Source organism: Cryptomeria japonica, chromosome 6 (assembly GCF_030272615.1).
Source record: "Cryptomeria japonica chromosome 6, Sugi_1.0, whole genome shotgun sequence".
In the NCBI taxonomy this organism is placed as follows: Eukaryota; Viridiplantae; Streptophyta; class Pinopsida; order Cupressales; family Cupressaceae; genus Cryptomeria; species Cryptomeria japonica.
In genome coordinates this window covers 371,976,948-372,004,121 of record NC_081410.1, presented here as the reverse complement: position 1 = coordinate 372,004,121, position 27,174 = coordinate 371,976,948, and the positions used below count along the sequence as shown (strand labels likewise).

The 27,174-nt window shown below is 37.0% G+C and overlaps 1 protein-coding gene across 5 annotated transcripts in view; it reads right to left on the bottom strand.

Annotated features, from left to right (window-relative positions):
• Positions 1-27,174, bottom strand: part of LOC131072219 (ribonuclease E/G-like protein, chloroplastic) — a 305,133-nt gene that overhangs the window by 234,072 nt on the left and 43,887 nt on the right. For all 5 annotated transcript variants that reach the window (XM_058008320.2, XM_058008319.2, XM_058008318.2 and 2 more), the window contains exon 4: positions 1,589-3,241. In XM_058008320.2, the coding sequence (XP_057864303.2) occupies positions 1,589-3,241 (1,653 nt within the window). The remainder of the gene's footprint in view (positions 1-1,588; positions 3,242-27,174) is intronic.

The following is a 27,174-nucleotide window of genomic DNA, read 5'->3' as shown; positions in this document are numbered from 1 at the left end:
ACCGGAGACGTCTCTGGAAACTTCTTGATGCATAAGGTTCTTTCTCCTGCCGTCTCCAAAGTCTCCCGACCAAAAAATGAAGTCTCCTCATAAAAACCTTGGGGCAAAATGCAGTAAAAAGGCAAAAAAAATATTAAAAAAAAAAGAGAAGCTTACAGCAAAGCGAAGTCGTAGGGAAATAACTAATAAGGAAATTGTTTCGCAGAAAGACAAAAATCCATGCAAATCCATGCAAAGTTATAGTGATCGGATCTATTGATAGCGTAGACTTTTTGAGAGGACTGATTTCCTATCATTGTAATAGTCTAAATAGAAATTGCCTTCACTATTTAGCAGACAATATTGAGTGTGCTCAACATCTATATTACCTTACTTTCACTAAACAATTTAGACCGGCTATTAACAGTATAAACAATTTTAATTTCAATTTTTGTTCAATTTTAAAGTTAATGTTAAACTTTACCATTGTTCCTGTTTCAAAGTTCTCTGTCATGATATGTTTTAGAAATTATTAAATTTTTATTTTTTTTAAATCGGCGTCTCCAAGTACCCCCCGTCTCCTATTTTTGAAAATTAGCCGTACCAGTACCGGTACCAGTCTCCGAAGTCTCCAAGTACCCCCGTCTCCTGGTAACCTTGGTATAAACAATACACCAAAGGCTCCATTTGCTCTAGAGATCACCAGGGTGCTAAATGCATCCAGTTCTTGGTGTTCAGTATTTGTTGTTTCGGTTCTACATTTTGGTTGTGGCTTTGTGGTATTTTCAATTTGTGAAGATTTTTAAAATTCCAATTGATTTGTGGTGTGGATATTTAAAAAATACAAAAAGAATATTCTGGTGTGTTTCTAGTTCTATGTTGAAAAATTCCAAACATTGATTTTCCGGTACATTAGTGTGAAGATGGGTTCGTAAGTTCCAATATTATATAATTTAATATTCCAAAGCATTTAATTTTTATCTAGAATTACAGTGACAAATATTTGGTTATTATTTATTTGTGACTTATATTGGCTCTAGGGCAGTAATGTGAAAATGTAACACTCTGGGAATAATTGCTCGAAAAAAGAAGCAATTGCATTAAGATACAATAATTCTAATTTTTGAAATAAAACAATGCATGGTACAATGCCAACAGATAACTAACAGATAGCCTCAATTACTTTCATCCTATATTTAATGTCAATTTCCACAGGATGGAATCAATACAGAAGAAACAGAGACTCTAAACCATCTTTTTTGCCTGCAAATTCCTCCTACTTTGCTGCTATCATATTGGTATGCAATGTAAGAAGGATAACTGTACTAAAATAGCCTGAAATGATCCTCACATATGAAACTTCAGTGCAACAGTTATCGGTCTTGAAATGTCTGTATCAAAGAAAGTAAATCATGTTTTCTTTTTAACCATGAGAAACTGTGATTAAATTTCAAGCTCCCAAAAGGAAAAATCAAATCAAAAAACTTTTTCTGTTTCTTGTACTTCCATAAATTATATCACAGAACAAATTATAATAAATATACCAAAAACAAGAGAACTTAAGTCAAATTCAACTGGAGGATTAAACAAAGGATCAATTAACTCTTACCCAAAATCTACTGTTGAGACAAGGAGACATAGTTACTCTAGGCCTCTTTTTCCCAAGGTCCTCTTTGATAACTTGAACTATGATCTTTGCTCCCTCTTTAATATGACTTGACTTATTTGGATTTCTTGCAAAATCTACAGAAGATGGACCAGAATATGATATACCCTTGTTTTGCAAATGTCTATTTGACTTTTTTCCCTTTCCAACACATAAATCCTCACTGCCATATTGTTTGACAACAGTTCCCTCCGTCTCATGTCCATTTTCACTCAAGTTGTCTCCAACTTCCACATTGGCACTCGAGAGATTATTTGTATCAATCTCAAATTTACTTAGCTCTCCCATATTATCTGAATCCTTCAGTCCTCCATCTAAGACTTCCTTCTTATGCTTGGTATGTTCATATGTTGTGGATATCTCATCTTCTTGAACTGCGCTTTCCAACAGCTCATGAAACTCTTCCTCTTCATCTTTTAAACCTGACTCGACCCCTGCATTATTACTTAAATCACCATCAGATGAACCTTCTTTTACATGCAAATCTAATGAAAGAAATGGAAAGGGTTCCTTTATGCTCAAAAATGCTAAACTTGTATCACCAATATCTACAAATGCAGCACCCATTCGGTGACAAATGGATCTAACCACACCAAGATATATGCTTCCAACTTGCACATTTGTTACTTCTGGTTCCAATAATATTTCCACCGGTTTCCCATCTTCCAGAATTGCAATTCTTTGAATGGTACATACTGAAGAATTAACAATTATTTCAGTTACAACATCCTTGTTAATAACAATCTTAACACCTTGTTTTTCTTGGGATTCAATGGATTGTGCTCCATTCTCCAATTTCAACTCTCTCTGTAATCCTTCCTCAGGTTCTGCAACAGTAGCACATCCATCCATTCCAATTTCTACTGCTAAAATTTGGGACTCACTTCCCTTGCCTTCTTTAACTGCTCCAACTCCATCTAATTCAATCCCTAGCATTAAATTTCGGGACTCGCTTTCCTTGGCTTCTGGAACCACTACACCATCCAATCCGGTCCCTACAGTCAAATTTTGGGACTCATTTTCCTCTTTAAGAAGAATAAAACCAGCTGGAAGCCAAGACTCTTCTATAGGTTGATAGACTATTTTCTTGCCCTCCAGATTCTTGCAATGTTCTGGAACATCAGGATCCTTCCCTTCAAAAACTCCTTTTGGCAGCAACTCTGAATTGATTCCATCATGTTCTGTATGAACTTGAGTGCTAATGACTGGGCTTATAGGTTTTTCAGGTACATTATAAATATTTCCTGAAACGGTTCCAGATACAGCACTGACGAGTTGACAACTAATTTGTTGAGTAATGGCCTCAGAATATTCTGCAGATATGTCATCTACATTTGATGATTCAAGGCCAACAAAACCATTAGGTTGATCAGGAGCCCCAACATCTTCCCAAGAAGCTCCCAAAGACAGAACTGGAATATTTCCACAGGCTGTATCACACCAACAATCTTGAACCACAACAGTTTTCTTTGAAGTTCGAACTGATGAGCGCACCTTCAAACACAATGTGGGTCCAGGTCTCCATGTAATATCACCAGAAGGAACTTTATTTCTTTTCACGAAGTAGTTGTACTCTAAAATTGTACCACAGGCAACCTGCCAAACAGCCAACAGTTGTCAATGCTTATGTATCTTTAATGTTGCATATACAAAATTATTTGTAGAAAGTGAATTTAATGTTGAATCTAGCTAACACAAATTGAGAAATAATACTACGAGTCAACCTTTGACATGTTGAATTATGGTAAAAGATCTATTTCACTGAAATAGTATAACTGTATGATTGATGTTTGATAAGCCAAACATCAACCATCAAGAAACTTTCCTTCCTTGTTAGAATCTAAAAAAATTTCTTTATAATCCACTGCGAGCATTGAACCAGAAAATCAACACTGAAGAAGAACCAGGGATAACTGAATCGACCATTTTCACCAAATGACTAATTTTTAACAATTTCTTGGGGGACTAAACCTGCCTCTCAGAGAATTTTTTCTGCAAAATTAGAAATATTTCATAAAAGATGAGTTCATTGAATACTTTGAAAATATTCTTTTGTAATGAAGGTAGAAACATAACTAGGTAAATTACCAAATAGATTACCATATGTGTTTTATAAATATTTCACTCCTTAAAACTTTCCCCAAAAAAGAGCTCCTAACTTTTGACTAAATAAGTTAGTGACACTTTCAAATTTAATTATTATAATTTAGAATGTAATAAATATATAGGAAATTTTCTGTGACATATGTTCCTTTGATAGCCACTTTCAGTTTTAGATTTTTGAAAATCTTGATTTCAAACATAATAATACGTCCAATTTTCTGGGAAGGAACTGTGTCACTTTCCGATAGTTAATAAAATCAATTTGATGCAAACAAATTTAAGATTACTACCTGTAAATAGTCAAAACAACCATTCAAGTTATTCCCACTATAAAAAGAGATAAATTACGAAGCAAGAGAGAATTACTTGATGGTATCTAAGCAATGGTAGCCAATGATAGTCAGCATTGATTATGAATGATACAGTAAGAAAATAAGGCAGTTCTTAGCTAAGTACTCAAACTAATAATAAAAGATGGATGGAAAATGAACTGGAGTCATGTAGAAGGCATGTCAAAGTGATATACAATTGCCATTACATTAGTCTCGTCAACTTCAACAACCATGTTGCATTGCTGAAACTCCCAAACTTGTGGACAGTGTATCCTAAGGAAATTATACCACCGCAAGATAGCCAGAGCTCAAGTACTACAGGAAACAAGGAGCAAAAACAAAATCCACCTGATTTTGTTACTGCCTACCCGAACTGATCATAAATTATCAACTACCTATAATAGAATGTGATAAAAGAACAAGACAAGAAGCATGATTTAAAAATGGCAAGATGAGGGCTATCTTACCTTTTCAGCCCTCGGATCTGACCGGTTTGGGTCCGAGTTCAATCCTCACTAGGGACTGTCCAGGGTTTTTTCAAGCCCTACAAGTATGTATGAGACAAACCTTGGCTGACCCAAGGTAAATATAGATGAATTTCACACCCCACCAGTCCTGCCACAAAAAACCCGTCAAGATTTTTTTTTTATTCCAATTTGGCATTTGACTCTTACCATATGTCCAAAAACGGCTCCCCTAAACCTAAAAGTGTGGATTTCAAGATTGTTTTAAAGACATAAGCAAAGTCATTTCCCTTATTGTCAATGCAAAACAAAAATATAATTCATCCTTGCCGAACATTCATTCTTGCTTGCATTGCACAAATAGAGTTGAAGATTGATCAGTGAAGGTTGGAAAGTGGTTGGTTTGCTATTACTATGCATTTGCAAAAGCGCTTTGTTGCCAAGGAGATCCTTGAGGAAGATTTATGCAAAAGGAGGACCTTTTTTTTGAGTATTTTTGTATAAGTTTTCCCTCTTTTAAATTTCTTTTTTTAACAAATGAACTCATTTGTTTTGTTTTGAATTTCTTGCACATTCTTCTATGACTCTATAATACATGTTTAATTTTTTTAAATGATTTGAGTTGTGTGTGTGTGTGTGTGTGTATAGCTTGTTCATTAAACTTGTTGTCATGGGGATTACCATGGCAACCCATTCTAGCTAAATGGCCCAACCCTACTTCAAAACAGACACAAATTCTCCCTTTGGGAATATATTCATATTGTACAACAACTTTCAGGTGGTACAGATTATGTTTGGATCTACAACAGGTGTGATGTCAGGTATTCAAGCTTATACAATTAGGTGAGACCTACGTTACCCCAAGTTTCCGGGACGGGGGGACAGGGGAACGAGTTTTCGGGAAGGCAAATTTTTTTGCCAAATTTGGGGACGGGGGGCGGCAAAGGGGACGGCTATATAAAATATAGGGAAAATTTAAAATATATAGGAAAATTCTAAATGTTTATATGAAAACATGGATAAAGCATGCATCTATACATTATATTCATATGAAAACGTGGATATAGCATGTGTATGATACTATGAAAACATTTTAGAATGCAAACATCGAACATACAATAGTATCAATAGACTCAATACTCAATATGCACTCATAATTCAGAATTTCAATTCATTCACATTGTCAATATGCATATCATAATAGATATTAAAGAAATAACATACAAAATGCCCAAAGGATACACTGCTGCCATATTGTTTCATTGTCAATTGCGATATGGAAATGAAAATAGTACTAAGTAAATACTAAAAAGCAAAGTATAAAATTTATTATTTAATATTTTATTATTTGATGAATTTTCTATTTATAAATTTTAAAATTTATAATATGAATTAATTTAAAATTATAGATATTTGATATGAATTAATAAATTTAATGTTGCCTTTTAATTTTTGATAGAATTCAATAATAAAAAAATTGATAGTCGTTTTTTAAATTTTTTCAATATAGATGGCCCATGTTAGAAAAATATAGATAGTCGTATTTTCAATAATTTTTTATAACTATTTTGAAAAATTTGAATTGATAGAGGGCCCATGTTAGAAAAATTGAAAATACGACTTTTTTAATTTTTTTTAATATTTTTCCCTAGCCCTAGATGTGGGGGACGTCTAGCCGTCCCCAATCCGTCCCCACCCGTCCCCGGGACGTACGAACGTCCCCCACAGCTAGGGAAGTCGTCCCCCCGTTTCGGGAACATCCCCTCAAAATTCTGACAATTTGGGGACGGGGACGGGGGGGGGCGTTCCTTGGCCGTCCTCGGGACTGGGACGGGGGTTTTCAGGTAGGGGACGCGTCCCCGTGTTTCGTAGGGTGAGACCCCATTTGTGCCACATCCCTAGAAAAAATGGTGTACCCATTCTATAAGCACAAATCATAGCATATATTAATGAGTAGAATAAAGCAGATCAAGCAGTAGACCGCAAATCAAATCATCCTTTCTCAAAGAAAGAACTCGCAGAATGAAGCCCCCTTCATTGCCTTTTAATCTTCGATCTATAGAAAACCACCCATTTTTGGCCACACCTAAAGAATTTGCAGCCTTTACACATAAGAGATAAAATGGACCGTTGGAAGTGAAATTTTTTAATGTCTCAAGAGATTGTCGATCAATACATAGCAAGATGTCTCTATGCAAATGGATTGTATTCCAATGTTGTTCACTCACCATATTGGCAACAAATTGTGAAAACAATAAATCAAGCTCCAAAAGGGTACAAGGACTCGAGTTTTGAGAAAGTGGATAGCACCTTATTGCCAAAAAAAAAATGTGAATTTCATAAAAGAGTCATTGAATCCCATTACAGCTTTGTGGACTGAAACAAGGGAAACCATAATTTCCAATGGGCAGAAGAATGCAAGAAATCAGCCACTAAGCAATGTTATTGCAATGCCCCCCCAACGGGCAATTACTTTTGAGAGCAATAAATTGTGAAGGGGAGGTGAATGATGGTCCATTTATTACTAACAATCTCATATTAGCCATTGAGGAAGTAGGGCCTTGAGACATTGTTGAAATCAACACAGACCGCCAAAAATTTTAGAGCAGCTAGTTTATTGGATGAGGAGCCTTATTCACACATGTTTTGGACACCTTGTGCTATCCACTCCCTCAACCTTATGTGACAAAAAATTGGTTGAGGTCGGAGATCCAATGTTCATCACCAACCAAGGCATATCTAGAACATTCTCAAAATTGAAGATCCTAAAGGTAAGTGAAGTAATAAGATTTATATTCATAAATATGCCTCACTTTAGTAAAAAAACCTTAATTCTGTTTTTATTTAATTTTAGAAAATTTAATTTTTTTATTTTGATTTTCAAATAGTTTACTAAGAACCATTTTGCCTCCAACACAATTGTCTTGAGACGACTTGCAAGGGTTCAAGAGGCACTTTCTAGCATGGTAATCAGCTCAAATTAGTTCATATGGAGGCAATCTAGCACTACAAGAGAAACAAATATTAAGAAAATGGTCCTAGATGACATTTGGTGGAATTGTGTTGAATACCTCCTCAATTTGCCAAAGCCCATATTAAGATCCATTTTACATATATCGATAGGCCTTGTTTGGAGGAGATATATGATGGCATCAACTCAACTATTGAGAAGATGAAAACCATCCTAAATGAAAAAAAGAAGATCCTCAAGAAACTTTCTTCAAACAACTACAAAAAACGAATGAAGAGAGATTGAACAAAATGACCACCCTACTACATCTTGCCTTGTGTTTTTTGGCTTGTTGTACACCAATTTCATCCCTTGGGGGTTTGTGAGAGTTTTTCCCTTGAAGTCTTGTTGGCCTAGATGGGTTAGGTTTTTGCCCAAATTGAAGAAGTTCTGAAATCATTGAAAATTAATGAGAGATTTCTAAGTTGGGGTATTGGGGTAGTTTGGCATCAACTCAATCATTGAAAATTAATGAGAGATTTCGTATCTTCATGGGATTCCCAACATTTCCACAAGTTCATTGAAATCTTGAAATTCTAGGATGGAATCGAATTTCCAAGATTCCTTGCAAATACTGTAATGAAGTGATGGCCAACATGTTGCATCAGGGCATTAATAGCATACCTTTTAACGGGCATAAAGCATTGTTTTATGTCATAATCACAACTTTGCATTTGAAATTTGAGCTATGAAGTGATTCCAACTTCCTAAGACAAGTCGTTGAGCAATTTTCAAGCCTTTAAGCTAGCTGAAGTTGCCACTTCCTTCACATTGAAACCCTAAACAGTCAGTGGTTTCATGCCCATAGATTGTTCATATTAAATTCTTACAATTTTGAGTTAAAATTGCAATTTTTCATGAGACTTTTGTGGTTGAAATGATTAATTATTAGCAAAATTTAGCATTTCATGCAAGAATTTAATTTTTCATGCACTTTTGAAATCCTTAGGATAATCTTTTGTGCATCCTACTATCTAGGGTTGTCAAAGAACTTCAATATGGTTGAGGTTTGTGCTACACAAAGAAATAACTATGGTCAACACCCTAGCCCCAAAACCATTACATTCGTGAGGAAAATCTATTCAACCGTGCTTAAAGTCCTTGAAATATGACAAACTTATCGTTCTTATTATCCATCATTGGGTTGAATTCCAAAAAATGAGACCATGATCAAAACTTTGAACTTCAATACAATTTGAAAGTGAAAAACCTTTCAGTCTTCTCGAAAATCTTTGCAAAAACCTTAAGTTCGTAAAATTTGTAGAACATTCAAGTTATCAGGGAATCCAATTCCCATGGAAACATCCACAACTTTGCAAAATCCACAATGAAGCTAAACCTCCATTACTTCCATGCAAACTATAGGTTTTCAAGAAATTTTGAAAATTCCTTGTCTTCATGGAATTTCCAATAAACCCTTGTCTTCATGGAAGTTCTGATTAGCTTCAAAGTAACATCAACTACGGAGATTCTTTATCCTTGTGGAATTATCAACAAACCTGAAAGTAGAATGAAATTCGGAAACTTGTTGTCTTCATGGAACTTTTGAAGAAAAGTTCAAAGGGTAAGCAAAAGGGAAATTGGGAAAAACATAGAACCGTGAAAAAATGCAAAGATCATTCAATATCCAAAAAAAGAGCTCCAAAAGTCCAAAAAGAAGATGAAGTTGAAAACTCAAGAGTATCCAAGGATTGGCCAAAAATCCAAAGACAGGTAAAATTTTCAAAATTCTGAGAACAGGCCAAATTTCAAAAAATACATAAAAAGGCCTCGATTTAATCAATCTAAAGGAAGCTTTTAAAATGTAACTTAATGGTGATTTTGCTCATGATGTGGACATGAAGTTATTGCAAATCTTTTAGAATATTGGAATTAAACTCTTATATAGTGGATTCTCAGAGAGTTTGTTTATTTTCTAAGTTCTCTACTAATTGCTTTGAATGTAACTTAGATTATTTCTACTTCCAAGATCACATGCACCCTATCAAAACTGAGAACTTATCAATGGTTGTGTCGCACCTTGCACACACACACCGTGCAAAACAAGAACCTTCTTTCTCCCTTCGTCTTTTGATTTTTGGTGTGTTACGTTTCTTTTTGGCTCGCCATTTTCCAATTTTGCCCCTTGGGGTTATGGGAGAGTTTTCTGCTTTCAAAATCAATAAATTGCCATGAGAGTTTTTTGTCAAGGGATTGTTCCTTTTTTGAGGAATTTCATTTGTCGCAGATTCCTTGTCTTCATGGAATTTCCGACATTTCCATCAACACCATAATGTTAGTTTTAGTGATCAGACTTAATAATAAAACTCAGAAGTAAACAATGCAAACGAAACACAAGACAACACAAACAATTATCCTGGGAAAACCTCCGTCTTGGAGGTGAAAAACCCAGCCAAATTTCTCAGATCTTATTTATCAACGATCAGTAGGTCTCTTTACAATTAGCTTCAGCACATTAAGTATTTAACACAGTAGTATTAGGTCAGCAAATAGAACAAGCATGTAACTTATCTGCAGTCCACAAATGGAGTTTCCTGATCACTGATAAATTGCACACCTGAAGGTATGTGTGCTGACCCTGCAAGATGGTTTGCTGACTTAGAGAAGAGGTTCGCTATGCCAAAGGAGTTCACTGATCACCAAATTGCAGACTTGAGGATATGTTTGCTGTGCCTAGGAAGGATTTTGCTGCCTCTGTTGTCTTTTAGATGAGCTTCACTACACCTGCAAATCATTCGCTGCCCTAGACAGACAGTCTGCTGACCTTGGATAGGGTTTGTTTACTTTCTCCGATAGTTCGCTGATGCTAGAAGGAGATTCGCTGATGCTAGGAGTATTTCAACTCATAAGTTCCCGAAAATTCCATGTGTGCCTTGAAATCCCAAAATTCCTTATGCACATCAAATTCCTAGAATCCTTACAAAATCTTAAGTTAACAATTTCAGCAGAAACTTCACACTGTCAGGGAATTCAGTTTCCTATGGAAAAATCCACAACTTTGCAAAATCCTCAATGAAGCTAAACTTCCATCCATCCACACAAATTTGAAGATTTTCAAGAACTTTGAAAATTCCTTGTCTTCATGGATTTTTTTATAATTCCCTGTCCTCATGAAAGTTTTGATTAACTTTGAAATAACATCGATTACAGAGATTCTTTATCTTTATGGAATTATCAATAAACCTAGAAGTGGGATGAACTTCAAAGATTACTTGTGTTCTAGGAATTTCCAATGAAATGGTCTAAAGAGCTAAGCAGAAAGAAAATCAGAGAAAAGATGAGACCATGGAAAAATCCAATGACTCTTCAAATTTCCGAAATCCATAATCACTACAAAATTTTGAAAAATCTATGAAAGGGCAAAGCCCCGAAATTCCAAGAGAGCTCCAAAACTCTAAAATTACATGAGAGCTCCACAGTTCAAAAAATCCAAGAAGAGCCCAAATATCCAAAATTCCAAGAGAACTCCAAAATTCTGAAAATCCAAGAGAGCTCCAAATATCTGAAATTCCAATAGAGCTCCAAAGGTCCGAAAATCCAAGAAGAGAAGAGCCCAAATCTCCGAAATTTCAGGCGAGCTCCAAAACTCTAAAATTCCAAGAGAGCTCCAAATCTTCAAAATTCCAAGAGAGTTCCAAAACTCTTTGGAATTTCAAAACTCTGAAATTCTAAGAGAGCTCCAAAGTTCCGAAAATCCAAGAGGAGCCCAAATGTCTAAAATTCCATGAAGAGCTCAAATCTCCAAAATTCCATGATGAGCTTAAATTCCCAAAAATCTAAGTGTGTTCAAATTCTGAAAATATATAAGACCTGGATTTAATCAATACAAAGGAAGATTTTAGTATGTGATTTGATAATGATTCTAACTCATGATGTAGACTTTAAGTTAGTGCAATTCTTTTATAATCTTGGAATTAATATCATTCATCTTTCCTTTTTTCAGATCAAAGGTAGCCTGACTGAGAACTTGTCAATGATTGCAAAGATGAAGTACAATATTAAGGAAATTTGCCTTCAACAATGATTCTATCACTCATGAGGATGATTGAGGACACTAATCTGGGGCGTGTTGACATTGAAGATTTTAAGGATTTCTAATAATAATACATGGTTTCAAGGAATCCAAGCTAGAGTGAGACAAAACTTTTTTTTAAAAATCTGCTGAGTTGGTATCCATGGAATACTGAATTAGAGCTACACCCACACCACCCAAGGATGATCTCAAACAATGTTATTTCCAAATTCCTAGGGTATGCTACAAAGGAGAAAAATGTTGGGCATATTGTGCTTGAAAATGATGTAATGTAATCTAGGAGCCTAGCTAATTTTAAATATAAAATTGCAATGCCTCGTTCCTATTTTATTGTTTTCCTCATGAAAATTTGTGCCAGAAAGTGCATTTATCTTTTTCCTCATGGGAATCCATGCAAGTTTTGTTCTTTTCTGGTTGTTGTAACAAATGGATTAAATATCCTAAACCGCCCTAGGATTTTTGGTGAATTTGAGCCCTTGAAAGGATTAAATCTCAGCCATCCCTTTGAAATGAAAAATATATAAAAGGACTTGGCTTCTCTCATTGTAATCACAAACTAGAAACTGTTGCCAAAATACTGCCAGATTTAATACAGAAATTTGTTGTTAAGTTTCAATGTTAGCATGGTTTCTTGCTTGTCAAAATTGTTTTAAGTTCAGTAGTATGAAGATTTAATGAACTTGAGATTGATACTTGATAAAGTTCTAGATTCATACCATTTGGTGCTTGTTGATTGTAAGTTTCAGTATTGGTTAGTCTGAACCCTTTATTTATGTACTGAATTTCAATCATTAGTTGTCTATTAATTTGCATTATTGGATGGTTTTAATGAATGACTTGTGGTCTGAAAATCTGAAGTATTCCTCTGAAGATTGAATCTATTTTGTTGAAGCTGTAATTTAACTAGTGAAGCAAAATATGATTAACATTTGGGAACTTATCTATTAGTAATAATAAATTTTCATTTAGGATTTTAGTTAGCTTTCTAAACCCTACTCTCTTGAACTTTGTTTGGGAATGAATTAAAGTAACTTGAAAAGCATCCAGTCTTGATGATAAATCTGATGAAATTGAAGTTCCAAATCCTAGGGTTTTCTGAGAAATCTTGCAGGAACAGAATTTCAGCTTATTAAGTAAGGCCCCTTGTGATACCAGCAAAATCACATACATTCACTGAGTTATATCTAAAGCAAAGTCAAGACCTCACTACCAAAACCTTGGGGTAATATAATTTGAGTCATCAAATAGGATTTCCTTTCAAGAGAGAATAGGATACCCAAAGGATTTTATTCTGTGTTGGAGAGTGCAAAAACACCAGTCAACAGGTTGCAAGGATGAAATATGATTTCAAAGGTATTCTTCAAAAATCAAAGATACCATCATGTTGTTTGGGACACCAACTATAATATTCCCCTATGGATATTTGTTCCAGATCTTTACCAAATGAACCACAGGAATTCTAACAAACCATTTGCATGCAAGTGATTTCTATCCATTCAATAACTTGCAACAAATTCCAATGTAAATCATATAATAACAGTTTAGAACAAAGACCTGAAAATTATATATGGTTATTGCCTTTAAATTTTCAGATGATTAACAACAGGAAAATATCCAATCGTAGCCACAGAACTTACAGTCGGATTAGATAACCAGCAACATGAATTTGGAGCACAAAGTGAGACACCTGAGTGATATCTCCAACAGACAATGGGTTTCCGTCCACTGCCTCCCAGCTCAAGGGTTTCCGTCCTCAAACCTGCTGAAAGCCAAAGCTTCCCAGAACTTTCCAAGAGAGAACAATAACCAAGCATAAAATCAAGCATAACAAAATGAGCCTCTCCATGATCTTAAATAGCACATCTTTGTGACTTTGCATATTCTCTACCTGTCTCTCGGAATTCTTTTCCCGTGTCTCTTTATTAACCCCTTTAAAATGACTTCATTAACTCTCACTAAGCTCCTAAAAGTCATTTTATTACTTTATTATATAATTAAATTAATTTGTCATTAAATATGACATAATTTGACAACTTAAATTTAAATTATTTAATAGACTTCTAATGTCCCAAAAAGGGGACATTGCAGCCTTCGGCACATTGACATGGAGGATTTCAAAGAAAGAATGTACAGACAAAATCTTTCTCAGTTAGCAAAAAAGATGGTCAAAAATGGGATTGCACAAGCAATGAGCTTCCCTCCATCTGTCCAATGCTATGAATTAGTGGTGAAATGTGCTAAGCACTATCTACATGGTCAAAGAAGAATAATTGCTCCAGATGGAAGAATTTTAACAAACTTCATAAAGGAGGCTATTGCAAAAGCCTTCAACATACTAGTTTACCCTGTCCTATGTTCAAAAGGATGAGGCCAAAAAGATATTTCATCAAGGACCTGACAAGTGCTTAGAGATTATTAATGCTCATTGGTTGGCCAAGTTGAGAGCCCATTATACCAAAATGCCTAAAACCCTTTACAAATCTGATTTTCATAATGAATATGGTCACCTTGTCACCTTTCTAAGCAGAATAATGGGCTGTCCTCGAGCTTCTACTTTTGAAGATTGAATATTCTATTATAAAGAGGAGATCCCTACAAGGAGCAAGATGATTCTTTGGGAAAGAATAATCAGTGACGACTTAGATGCCCAATTGAAAAGTTTGGAGAAAACTTGCATATTCACGATGACCTCATATGTCGTGTATATGCTAGCAAGGAATTTCAAATATAGAGGATTAACATGCCTTGGAGCAGATAGAAACTAAGAAGAACAATATAAAGTTTGAGTGTTATCCTCAGTTGCATCTTCACAACACTACTCATTCCAAAAGGGTAAATGATGCTTTCCTAATGTACATTACAAGAACTTTGCAAGAACGAACCTATAGAAGGTTATCCTTGGAGGCAATGGAATTGGTAAAGAAATATGTTTCATGGTATTAGATTAATATTTAGCACATCTTATATTAATGGTCAACAATGTAATTATAGGTTATTTAGATAGTTTCTAAATTAGTTTTTGTTATTCGATTGTTTCCTTAGGAAACATCTTTTGTGTAAATGCCTATATGTATTTGTACATTTTATTCTTTCAATAACATCGCATTTACCACTATAACGTGTGTGTTTTCGTAAGAACTCTTCACAGGCGTCTGTTTGTGAGCCCTTTCCATCTCTGTGTGGGTTGCTTTTGCCCACACACGAAGGGTTTCTACTCACGTTTGACGGATTCCTTCTGTGTGCAAAGGGGTTCTTTTTTACCTACGCAACTTCTTGAGATTTTCATGACCATGTCTGTTACTTTCATGTTTTTTGGCTACTTGAGGTTGTTTTTTAGGCCGTGATTTATTTCGCGATTTTCTGGTTTTCACGACCCATCTTTGGTCGTTTTCTGTGCGACGGATTTACTTCTTCTGCCCAAAAAAAAGATTTATGGGCGATTTTTTGCTCTACCCAATCTCTCTTCTCTCGATGCAGTCGTTTGCTGCAACAATTGCGTTGTCTACGCATTTTTTTTAGCCACATTTCTTTGCGTTTTCAGGCCGCGCAACCTCCGGTTTTTCTCTACACATGCCTTGGGTGTTTATGGTCATGATTTTGTTCCTACCTTTGCTCTAAGATCCGACTAGGGTTTTTGTGGTTCACAGCCTCTGTGAACTGTTGTTCCGCCCTAGGGTTTTAAAAACCACAGGTTTTGTTTAGGGGTTGCAAATTTCTACACAGATTTTAGTTCATCCCTCTAATTACTTGATCTAGGGTTTGACAACCTAGTTTTTTTCTATATTGGGATTCATGCCAGTAGACTTTTCTGTCTCGAGATTTGTGCTAGAATCTGCCTCTATTTTTTGTGCATTGGGAGTTGTGCCTCGAGTTTCATGCACTCAATTTTTTATCAAATTTTTGCATCTTCTATTTACCTCGTTTTGTGTGCCTCAAAAAGCAGAAAGATGGTGTCTTTGACCAACATTATGTTGGAAGGTAGTCAAAAGTTCAACAGCAAAAACTACAACAGCTGGAAACAATGAATGATGATCATTTTTTTATATCGCCGCCTTGATGGTCTCGTTCTGGGTACAGAAACTCGTCCTACAACAGCTAGACATGACCTGGACAAATTTGATGAGCGTAAATGGGAAGCCATGATGCTTATCAAACTCTTTGTTACTAATGATCAGCTGCCTCAAGTGTCATCCAACAAGACAGCTACAAAGATCTGGACTCATCTGAAGGATCTCCATGAAACATTAAATGAGAGTCGTGCGTTCTTTCTAAAGAACCAATTGTTCTCCATAATGATGTTTGAAAAGATGTCTCTACAGGGGCATCTCACGAACATCAAGAGCATTCGTGATCAATCAGAGGCAATTGGTTGAAAGATGGAGGAAGAAGACATGGTAGTCATCATTCTAAAAAGTCTACCAAAGTCTTATGAGCACTTTATTGAGACACTCAACATTACTTCAACTAATGTTGACTTGAAGTTTCCAAAGCTGTGCAACAAAAATCTATTGCAAAATCACTGGAAACAACAGTTTGGAAGCGGTGCTAATTCATCCTTCAAAGAGCAAGCCTTCTCTGCTAAATCATTTTCTAAGGATAAAGGGAAAAATCAATCCTCTCAACAAAAAGGCTTAGGTCAATCCCAAGACAGCTCCAAGAAAAAGAACATTCAGTGTAATTATTGCCACAAGTATGGTCACATGAAGAAACACTATAGGCAACACTTGGCTTCTGAACAAAAGCACGGAGGGTGTCAACCAAAAACAAATCTTGCCTGGCACACTGAGCAGAAGAAATTTGTCTTTTATGCCTGTATGGCTAAAAGAGCTGCAGATCATGTGAAGTCCTTTGCCTAGTATATTGATTTAGGTGCTTCTCGACACTTCACTCATCAGCATGACTGGTTTACAGGATATCAGCCTTTCACCGATTCTGTGATCTTTGGAGGAGGGGAAGAGAATAGTGTTGTCAGTAAGGGCAATGTGCCGATTCAGTCTGGTGGGAGGAATTTAATTTTCCTCATTGTATACCATGTTCCAGGTATGGAACTCAACCTTCTCTTTGTCAGTCAGATTATGAGACACTCTCTTCTACTTGATGTGTTGTTCCGTTCGCACAAGTGCAGTATTGTTGCTCGAGAGACTCGCACTACAATAGTTGTGGCCATTGAGGATCATGGTCTTTATAGACTTGTTGACACTGGCAATTCTCAGGAGCACGCCATGGCAGCCAAAAGTTCTTCCATCAGCAATCTCTGGCATCAGCGGTATGGGCATCTGAACATACACTATCTCCCTCAGCTACTTCGAGAGGATCTGGTTGTTGGTCTACTTGAGATTCAAAATCGGAATCATGGAGTTTGTGGAGCTTGTCAGGCTAGAAAGCAGCATTAGACTCCATTTACGAATGGTGATTCTTGACAAGCTTCTAAGGTATTGCAAATGCTTCATGCTGACATTTGTCGTCCGATGAACACTCCTTCAATTACTGGGTCCAATTATTTCTTGTAATTTGTTGATGATTTTAGCCGCAAAATGTGGGTGTATTTTCTTAAACAAATATCAAAGGTGTTTGGTATGTATCAGAAGTTTAAGGCCTTAATAGAAAAAGAGTCCGGTCAACAAATTATAACTCTTAGGTCAGACCATGGGGAGGAATTTTGTTCTTCTGATTTCTCCAACTTCTATACACATCATGGCATCAAGCATCAGCTGACCACACCTTACACCCCTCAGCAGAATGGTGTTGTTGAGTGGAGAAACTAGACAATAACTAAAATGGCTCAGTCTATGTTGGGACATAGAAGTGTTGCAAAGAATTTTTGGGCAAAAGCAGTCTACACTGTTGTCCATCTTCTAAATCAGTCTCCCACACAGGCCGTGAAGAAGAAGACTTCGGAGGAAGCCCGGTTTGGCAGGAAGCCCAAAATCAGCCACCTGAAAGTTTTTGGCTCAACAGCTTATGTTTGGATTCCAGATGCTAAGCTCACAAAGTTGGATTGTAAGAGTCAGAAAATCATGTTCACCGGGTACAATGATAATCACAAAGCTTACTAGTTGATTGATGTACACATTGATCATCTCATATTCAATCGAGATGTTTTTGATGAAGAAAGAAGGCCTTTTCAACTCTCTTCTCCTATTTTGAGCCCTGAGGATCAGCCTCTGAAGCCTAAGGATTAGAGTGTTTGTCTTCCCTTAGTTATACCTAATGGGAGGGATTCAACAAACTTTGACTTTGAAGTTGTGGAGTCTCGCCAGCATGCTGTTGCACCACCCGACTTTCTTCAAGAGAATCTTGAGCAACATCCTGATGACTTTGTTATTGACATTCTTGGTGATGTCGATCCACCTGTTTTAGATGTTGGTACTTCTACTCTCCAACCTAAGTGGTGGGCCAAGACTATTGGTGATCTTCATGATGATGAGGTCATTGAAGGTAGATCGTCTAGAAACAAGAGCAAGCAACAGAATACAAGTAATTTTGCACTCATGACCAACATTCACAGAGTTTATGAGCCTCAGATATATGCAGAGGCTAAAGGTATACCTGAGAGGAAACAAGTTATGGAAGCTGAACACCCTAGTCTTTTGAAAAACAACACTTGTGTGCTCTCTGATCTTCCACCTAGGAAGAATCCCATTGGCTGCAAATGGGTATATAAAGTTAAGTATAAGGCTGATGGAACCCTTGATAAGGTCAAGGCTCGGCTAGTTGCTAGAGGGTTGTAATGTCCCCTTCTCAGTGATGTGCATTCAGTGGTCCATTGGCCTATTCCGGAGATCCATAGGCTATTTGAAAAGGAGAATTAGGGTTGTGGAGTTTTGCACGAGTTTCTAGGGTTTGTCAGGAGGGAATTCTTCCGTTCTGCTTATGGTTTCGTTCTGGGTTTTCCATGAACTCCAAGGTGGCATAACATGCAGTTGACTCTTCGGTGAAGTGTGAACTTACTATTTTTAGTAAGTTAGGGTTTGGTTGTTTGGATGATGCACTTCTATTGAGCTTTCCAAGCTCTTTCTCTAGGTGCGAAGATCATGTTTTTCGGAGCAGGATTTCTTGACTTACAATTTTTAGTAAGTGGTATTGAGCATTTCTATTTTTAGCAGTCTTCGACAGGGTCCTGATCTAACGCAGTTCAGTGGTCTTCATTGCACAGCTTCATCCTTGTTTTTGATGATAATCAGTACTGGATTTATAAGTTTTTTAATTAAATATTATTTCCTTATCCTAAGGTTTAATATTTAATTATTTTATTACTGATTAATTGTGTTGTGGGCAACTTAGGGAAAAGGATAAATATCTGCCATTAATATTATTATTTTCCTAAGTCAGGTGGTGTTGACAATGATAAAACATTTCATGTTTGTATTATTTTAATGTTGCAAATTGTTCACCTAGGAAAAGTTCAAACTTTGCCTAGGGAGATGGGGAAAGTGGACACCATGTATAGTGGAGGACATGACATGAAATGAAATGAGTCTCAATTGATTTTGGGCGCCATTTGCATTTGAATTTCAAGGGAGAAATCTATAAATACAGGTGCTTGGCCTCTCATTTAGTATCTTGAGAATTTGATACCATTATGTTGTCGGTTTGATGATTGAAATCTGAGCTTCGAAGTGTGGCTTCCTAGCTATCTCAATTTCGTACTTGTGAGATAGTACCTAGCTATGTTCTTGTATCCTCAGAGCTGTTAGAGAATGTTTTGCAGAGTGTGGAGTGTTTTTGCATGGGTTTGGAGTGTTTTCTTGCTGCTGGTTGCGGAGTTGCTGAAACCATATTTCGCTCATACCTCTCGGCCAAGTGATTCTTTCATTCTGGGTACTGGCTCTATCAAGCGATATAGTTTACTATTTTATAGCTGCTAGTTTGGAGAGTTGGAATTTTAATTGCAAATCGTACCATCTAGCTAGGTCGTACTATTCCAGAGGTGCATTGGGATGCGTGCTACTGTTTTGAGGCGATTGGATTTCAGGTTTTGTGCTCTTGTATCATCGTCCAGGTTATATCTTTCATTCGCATTTGATCTAGTGTGTCTCCGACTTCGTTTGAATGAGTTATGATCATTTTGGTGTTGTCGGCTGAGACTAGTCATGCCTGTTTTGACTTCAAATTTTTGGTTTAGCAGTTGTGGCTTGATTTGAGTTAATTTGATAGTTGTTTATTGCTGTAATCTATATTGGATATCATCTTTAATCTTCTCATTCTATATTGTAAGGTTAAGTAGTAGTAGTACTAACTATTTCTGGATTGTAATCTTTCCAGCTGAAAAGTGGAAGAGGTTGGCTTGCCGCCTATATTTGATATTTATAGCTCAGTCCTCTCGCTGCATAAGCGGTTGAGTGATTTTTGTTGTAATGATCCTCCTGCTGCATAAGCGGTTGAGTTGAGCTTGTTTTCGGTGTTCAGTCCTCCCGATGAAATATTGCGGTAGAGTGATTCGTGTTTTGGAATGTTGTTCTCTTGGCTGGTTTACCACCAAGTTCCTTTGTTTACCCGCTCGATAAGTGGAAGGGGCTAGCTTGCTGCCCATTATTGTATTCAGTACTTCAGCAGTTTATTACTAACGATACCCTGCTACCGTATGCTCTCACCTTCCCAGTTTGGGCTCTCAGTGATCAAAAGGTGTAGGGTTCCTTCTTGCTGGTTTTGGATTTCTTCTTCTAACCCTAACGAATGTGGTTGTGTGTGTAATCTTGCTAAAAAAATAAAAAATTAAGGGGTATATTACAGTGGTATCAGAGCCACACATCCTGCCAGCCTGTGTGACAGAGGGGTTCCATGAGTGACAGAGATATCAGATATTACAACAAGGAACAAAGAAGGCAGTAGTATCAGATACCGTCAATGCCAGAGGAAGAGACCTTTTCAGAGGTCTTGAGAAACAAAGAGAAAGAGATTGATTCAGAATGAGGCAACAGTGGTTGTGGAAAAAATGGAAAAGAAGTTTGACACTATGATGGACATGATGTCCCAGATGATAACCACTTTTAGACAGAGTATTGGAGGAGGGCAAAGCCAAGATCCGAATCAAACTATGAGTGGAAATAATGCCAGCACTTCCAACAACTCCAGTGGTAATGGAAATGGCAGCAATAGTAGTGGAATGCATGTTGGATCGATGACAAGGCCATTGCAACCAGTTTTCCTTCCAAGGGAAACACTGCCTCCAGAAGTTGAAGTTCTTGTAGCTGAGGAGATCCGGGCCAGTTTCGTGGAGTATGCAACATTTCCCCAAGAGATTCGAAATGCCATGTCTCTTGACCAAGACATGAACCAGAAGAAGAAGAGGGAAGGAAGATATGATAATCGTTACTCTGCTCCAAGAGATTATCAACAAGCTCTTGGGAAGGTCACTCTAGCGCATTTTGATGGAAGTAGTAAAAGTACAGCTAGAGCGTGGGTGCAGAAGTTGGACAACTATTTGTCCCTGAGGCCTATGCTTGAAGAAGAAGCCATCAAGTTCGCCACCCTGCACTTGGATGGAGTTGGGCACGAATGGCGGTACCATGGGTTGGTCACCCTTGGTCATAGCTTGATAAACACCTATGTCGAGTTCACCAACAAGCTGATTGATAGGTTTGATTCTAAGGACCCGGAGGTGAAGTTTAGGGAGCTTGCTCAACTCAAACAGCAAGGCTCCTTGGACAACTACATAACTGAATTCCAAAACCTCTCAGTTATGGTCAGCAGCATCTCAGAGAAGAGGCTAGTTGTTCTTTTCACAGAAGGTCTTGAAGAGCCTTTGAAGGGGTGGGTTAAAGCTTTCGATCCGCCTACTTTGGTGGAAGCCATCAAAAAATCTAGAAGTATGAAGTTGGCTGCCCCAAGGAGTAAATTTCAGTCCAAGCCTTTTCCTTTCCGGAAGGATAAGAAGAAGTTTTCAAAACAAACCAAGAAGTTCCCTTCTCAAATGGATGATGAGCTCTGGAGGAAGAATCTTCGTTACTCTTGCAAAGAACCATGGGCCCCAGGACATCAATGTCGTGAGAAGGGCAATTTACATCAAATGGAGTGCTATTCTGCTGATGGATCAGATTCTGATATTTCCGAACAGCAGACTCAAATTGAGGACAACGAGTATGAAGAGGCTCCTGAAGGTCCTGAAAGTGAACTAGAAGATAGAGGAGTGGTTGCTCAACTCTCGAGCATTCACAAGAATGAGTCTTTTAGAGTTCAGGGAGTGATAGGAGAACATCGTGTCATTGCTCTCATTGACACTGGAGCGACTGGAAACAAATTAATAATAAAAGAAATTATTAATTTTTCGTGCAAAAGATTATTTTCACTGCTCTGATACCATATTACTGAGAAGTAATTGGTAAAAATTTAGTTGTACTAACAAATGATGAGGAAGATCATTATAAAGAATTACAACAACGACGTTTCTAAAAAGAAACAATCGTAAAAAATAGAAAGAAACTAAATTTACAATGTTTACATAGTTGACCATTAAATAATAATAAAGAATATTATTCTAATATAGACTTCATTAGGGGGACTTCAAAGTATGGAGCTATTTTTAATATTTAAAAGATTAATTTTTTGCCTCCAAAGTGGATGCCAAGACTGAAGGAAAAGAAAATAAAGTTTGATGTTATATTTTGAGAGTTGTAGGAAAAGTGGTTTTGGAGGGAAATGAATTCAAATTGAAAGAAGGTTGCACTAATTTCAGTGGTGAAAGACCCACCCTAGCTGGTTGGTTCTCACAGTTGCAGGTTTTCAATGTATTTGAATCTTTCAAGTGGATTTTTGGCTCGACAAGATGAAGTGCTTTACACTATTTTGATGTGGGTTTGTGGTCTTTGGTGTGAAGTGTGGTTTTCAGTTGTGTGGTGTGAATTTGAAGATTTTAGAATAGTTTTCTGAGTGCTGGTGTGAGTTTTCTGAATTTTAGAAATGAGTTCTTTCTGAGTAGCTGAAATCAAGTTAAGATAAATCTTTTGAAAGCTGAAGGTTATCAATCTAGGTATTGTTTCTATGAATTTATCATAGCTGGGCGACTTGTTTTGTGCATTTATTCGAAGTGTTTGGCAAAGAACCGATTTTCTAGGGCAAAATTGCCCCCTCAAGAAGGCCATAAAATCTGCAATCAGGGTCTGAAATCTGCAGTTTAAGGTGCCCTTGCATGGAACAATGGTTGGCAAAATAGAAGCTGTTTAGTGTTTATTGGCACTTGCATGTACACTTTCTTGAGGAGCTGGAGTGTGTTTACTGCTCTCAAAAAGGTCTGATTTTATTATGACAATGGCGGTGATGACAATAAGAAAGCCAAAGGAACCAGCTCCTAAAGAAACCTAAATCCTTAGGATTTGACCAGTCATAGGAAAGCACCAACAGAGCAATGGACACAAATTGGGATGTGTCTGCATTGCTTAGAGATATTTCTACATGGAATCCTGTCCATTCTTCATTGGGCAATGATCAATTTTGTCCATTCTACATTTTCAAATAGCAAAGATTGGTTAGAGATACTTCTACACTCAGGTCCAAGAGCTCCGTATTCATCAAAGCTAGCTGCAAAGCTATCTCCATTCTGATTTTGCTCTTCTTTCTCTAGTAGTTCTCTTTTATAAACTTTGGCTGGAAATGCCTAGATGTGGAACCAAACATGATTCTGTTAATTGCAGTAGCACTTCCTTCACCTGTAGGGGTTTGAACTGGACTTGGATTACTCAAATTCTACATTGTTTATGATAATTGTGCCATGAGATTCGTCATTGGTTGCTGGCCCTGGCTTATGTGGATGATAGCATTATACTAATTTTCTATTTTTGCTTCATATCTCAGAACCCTCTTTCTTCTTTCCCCCATTTCTACATTTAATTATTGACCCTGACTTTGCAACTTTCTTCATTCTCTCTGATAAAATCTCAGCTCTCTTTCGCTAGGCTGAATTTGAATTGTTAGCTCTTAACCTGCAAACTGGCAAGATCAAAGCTCTTATACCATTGCAATGTCCCTTTTTTAATTGTTTTGTAAACTTTGCGAAAAAAAATTCCAAATTGCTATCTATGCAACTCCATAATACATATGTGATACTGGTCAGCAGTAATTAAATGCCAATATTGATCAGTATCACTTGCATATCATGTTTATTATTATTGCAGCAAACTGTAATAAAAATGAATGTATACTTATAGCATAAAACATTTCTTCATTTATTGTTCAAACTTCAAACTACCAAAATAAATAGCAAATCCCAAGTCAGAAAATATGTATGCAACAGCAACTACTTCAAAATGTACAGCACCTCAAGTACAGCCTGTATGGAAAATAGTATAGCTGAATGATATGGTATTGTAGCCTCCCCGAAAGGTATGACAATCAGCAAAAAGGTACAGCAGGAATAACAAGATGCAGCCATAATGCCGCTTTACTTGGCTGCCTATGTGAGGTATTAAGACTTTACATATACTATATTATTTTCAGTTGTTTGGCCTGATATTGCAATTTAAAGACTGTAATATTTTGATGTCTGTTTAGCCCTTTAATTCTTACTTTAGTATTAAATAATACTTATTTACTGACAAACCTTGGCATAGACATGGCAAAGTTCAGTCCAGACTCCAGACAACTTGAACACTTCAATAAATGCTGGGTCACACATGGAAAAAGAAAGAAAGAAAGAAATTATTTTTCTTTTCTATCTGACTCACTTTTATATTGTTCTAGATCATGTTGTAAAGCCACTAATTTATCTTCTAAAACCATACATTCTTTAGATTTAGACAGAAATTTCATATGTATTTTCTCTTACCTTTTTTTACCTTCTTCAATTTCACTTTTTAACTTGATAATCGTCTAGTTTCCTTCAAGTTCTTTCTTTAGGACTTCAACTTCTTTCAATGCTGAAACCTTGTGCTGAGAATTCTTTTCTATCTCTCACAAAGCGAGGAAAGATACAAAAACCCAATGGGAAAAAACCCTCCCCCAAAAGAGAGATGAAGACTATACAAAGAACTCTCAAAGAAGCATGTGAGGAACAAAACCCCATGTGAGGAAAAAGTCCCCCCCATATGAGAAAAGAAGAGAAGCTAGGTACCCCCCCCCACTCAATGTAAAATCTGCACCAATGGTAGAAGCTCGAGAATGAATGAAGAAACTGCTCCATGAACGTCGAACAACATTCCTCCCGTTAAGAAGAAACAAAACCAAAGGTGTATCCATGAAGTCTCCCCAATCATGAAGGGAAGATGTAGGAAAAAAACTCATGATGAATGAAGTCTCTGAAAAGTGCTGAAGTGTCTCCATGTCGATGCTGAAGGTTACCCCCTCCAAAGGTGGTGAACGGCTCCACACTACTGAAAAAGGCACTCCAAGATCTAGTGGAGATGAATGTAGAACAAGTCCCAAAGACTCACATGTCTCCTCAAAGGATAAAGAGACCTCCTCCAACAGCTGTACATAAGAATCCACAATCATGTCAACCTCAAAAGAATGATCATGTAGAGAATGAACGAGAGGGTCAGAGTGTTCCCTTACAAAAACCGAAGAAGGATCATCTTCATCAAAGAGAAGATGAATATCATCAATGATGTCTCCCAAATCTGCAATGTAGGATTCCACAAACAAACCTGCAATGTCTGTCAAGTACTCATCCCATGAAACTGGAGCTGCAAGACAAGATATATCCTGCTGCACTAAATCACAAGAAGGCAAAACTGTCGCACTAGCTGCATCATCAGGTGCAATAGGTGATGTGACATCAATAGGAGGAGATGAAACACAAGGCTCAAGAACAGGGTCACATGTGAGAATCCCCAAGTTCAAGTACCCAAAGTTCTCTTCAAAATCTGAATCATCACAAGAAGTGTGATCATCATGTGTAGAATCATCATATGTAAAATCATCCTCATCAACAAAATCTGAAAAGGAATATAACCGAGATGCATGATCCACCACCCAAGTCGCAACGATAGCTCTAGTTTCCAAGTCTCTAATGAAAACCGACTTAGGTGTGAACTCCACAATTCTCTTAGTTGCCCCATGTGTGATTTGATAGATGGAAGAAGATCGTTTGTCAAATGGGGTACACACAACACATTATTGAAGAAGTTATCGCCAATGGCAATAGTTCCTTTCCCAATCACATCCATGTATGTATGATTCCCCATCAAAATCTGTGGGATGTGGCAAGGTTCAAATGAAGAGAACGTAGACTGCGAAGATGCCATATGATGAGACGCCCCTGAATCTAAAAGCCATCTCCCTAAATCATGACTTGTAGTAGCACAAAGAGCTTTTCCTTTTCTTGTCCCAAAAGAGTGAGTCTTCCCACTTGTTGAAGCCATGAATGCTTGCCCTTTCCCTTTTGATTGTGAGGAAGTGGAAGTTGATGAATCCTCCTTGTAGCCATTAGGCAAATCAAAGTTGTGCTTTTTGAGGATGTGTGTGAGCTCATCAATCTTCTTAGAATGGCAACGATGCTCCTCATGACCAAATTTTTTACAATAGGCACAAGTAGGTCTCTCCCTCTTTCGTGAATTGTCCTTCTTGGAAGAGGATGAATCTCCTTGTTGTGGAGAAGGTGTTGCTTTGTCCTTAGGCTTTGATTGCCATTTGTTCTTGTTTGAGTTGTCCTTTCCTTGATTTCCTTTGTTCCCTTGATTTGCCACTAATGCTTGAGACTTAGGAGCCTTAAGAATGCCCATGCTTATCAGCTTAGTTTGTTCCATCATCAACATTTCAGCGAAAGCATCAAATGTACGCATTGTGTAGCTTGAACCCATTGTCATCCTATGGGTTTGGAAACTAGAAACAAATGCTGCATATTCTTGTGGAAGTTTGCCCATCAAATTGAAGATCAATTGAATATCCTTCTTATCAATGCCACAATCTTTGAGTTGTGCCCTCAACTCTTTTGCCTTAGTGACATAATCTTGTATAGTATCAAAGTTCTTGGGATCTAACATGGTGAGAACACTATCAATCTGATATCCCCTAATCTCATCAACTTGTCCATACAAGTCTTGAAACTTTTCCCAAACATCCTTAATTAGAGTACATTTCTCAATATGAAAAATGAGATCCTTTGATACATACTTTCTTAAGGTACCAATTGCTATGATATTTTTAGTGAGCCAATCCAAGTAACCAACAAGATCAGCGGGAGCAACAATAGTTGCATCAATATAATGAGTTAGACCTTTTTCCATAAGTTTACTCCATGCATCAATTTTCCAAGTAGCCTAATTATGAGGAGTTAAGAGAGGAAACTTAGGAGAACCCATAGCAGCAGAAAAGGAAGGAATACAAGAGACACCCCCCCCCCCCAAATTCACTCAATCAAAGTACCCCCCAAAAAAAACTGATGATTTTGACACTTTATATGTAGTGCGTGTACAATAGGCCACTTGCAAACAATGGCAAGGTGGACTTCTGATTTTATTTTACAACAACCCCAATAGGCTAAGAACTACAATGCAAAAGACCAGCAAGATAGATCTATGCAATACAAGTGCCAAATTGGCCAAAAAAGACCATATACTGAAAATACAATTTCTACTCAAAATCACTGCAAAATGATAGCAGATTATGAAAGTAGACGAAAAATTATGCACTTTCAAAAAAAACGGCACCTAAAA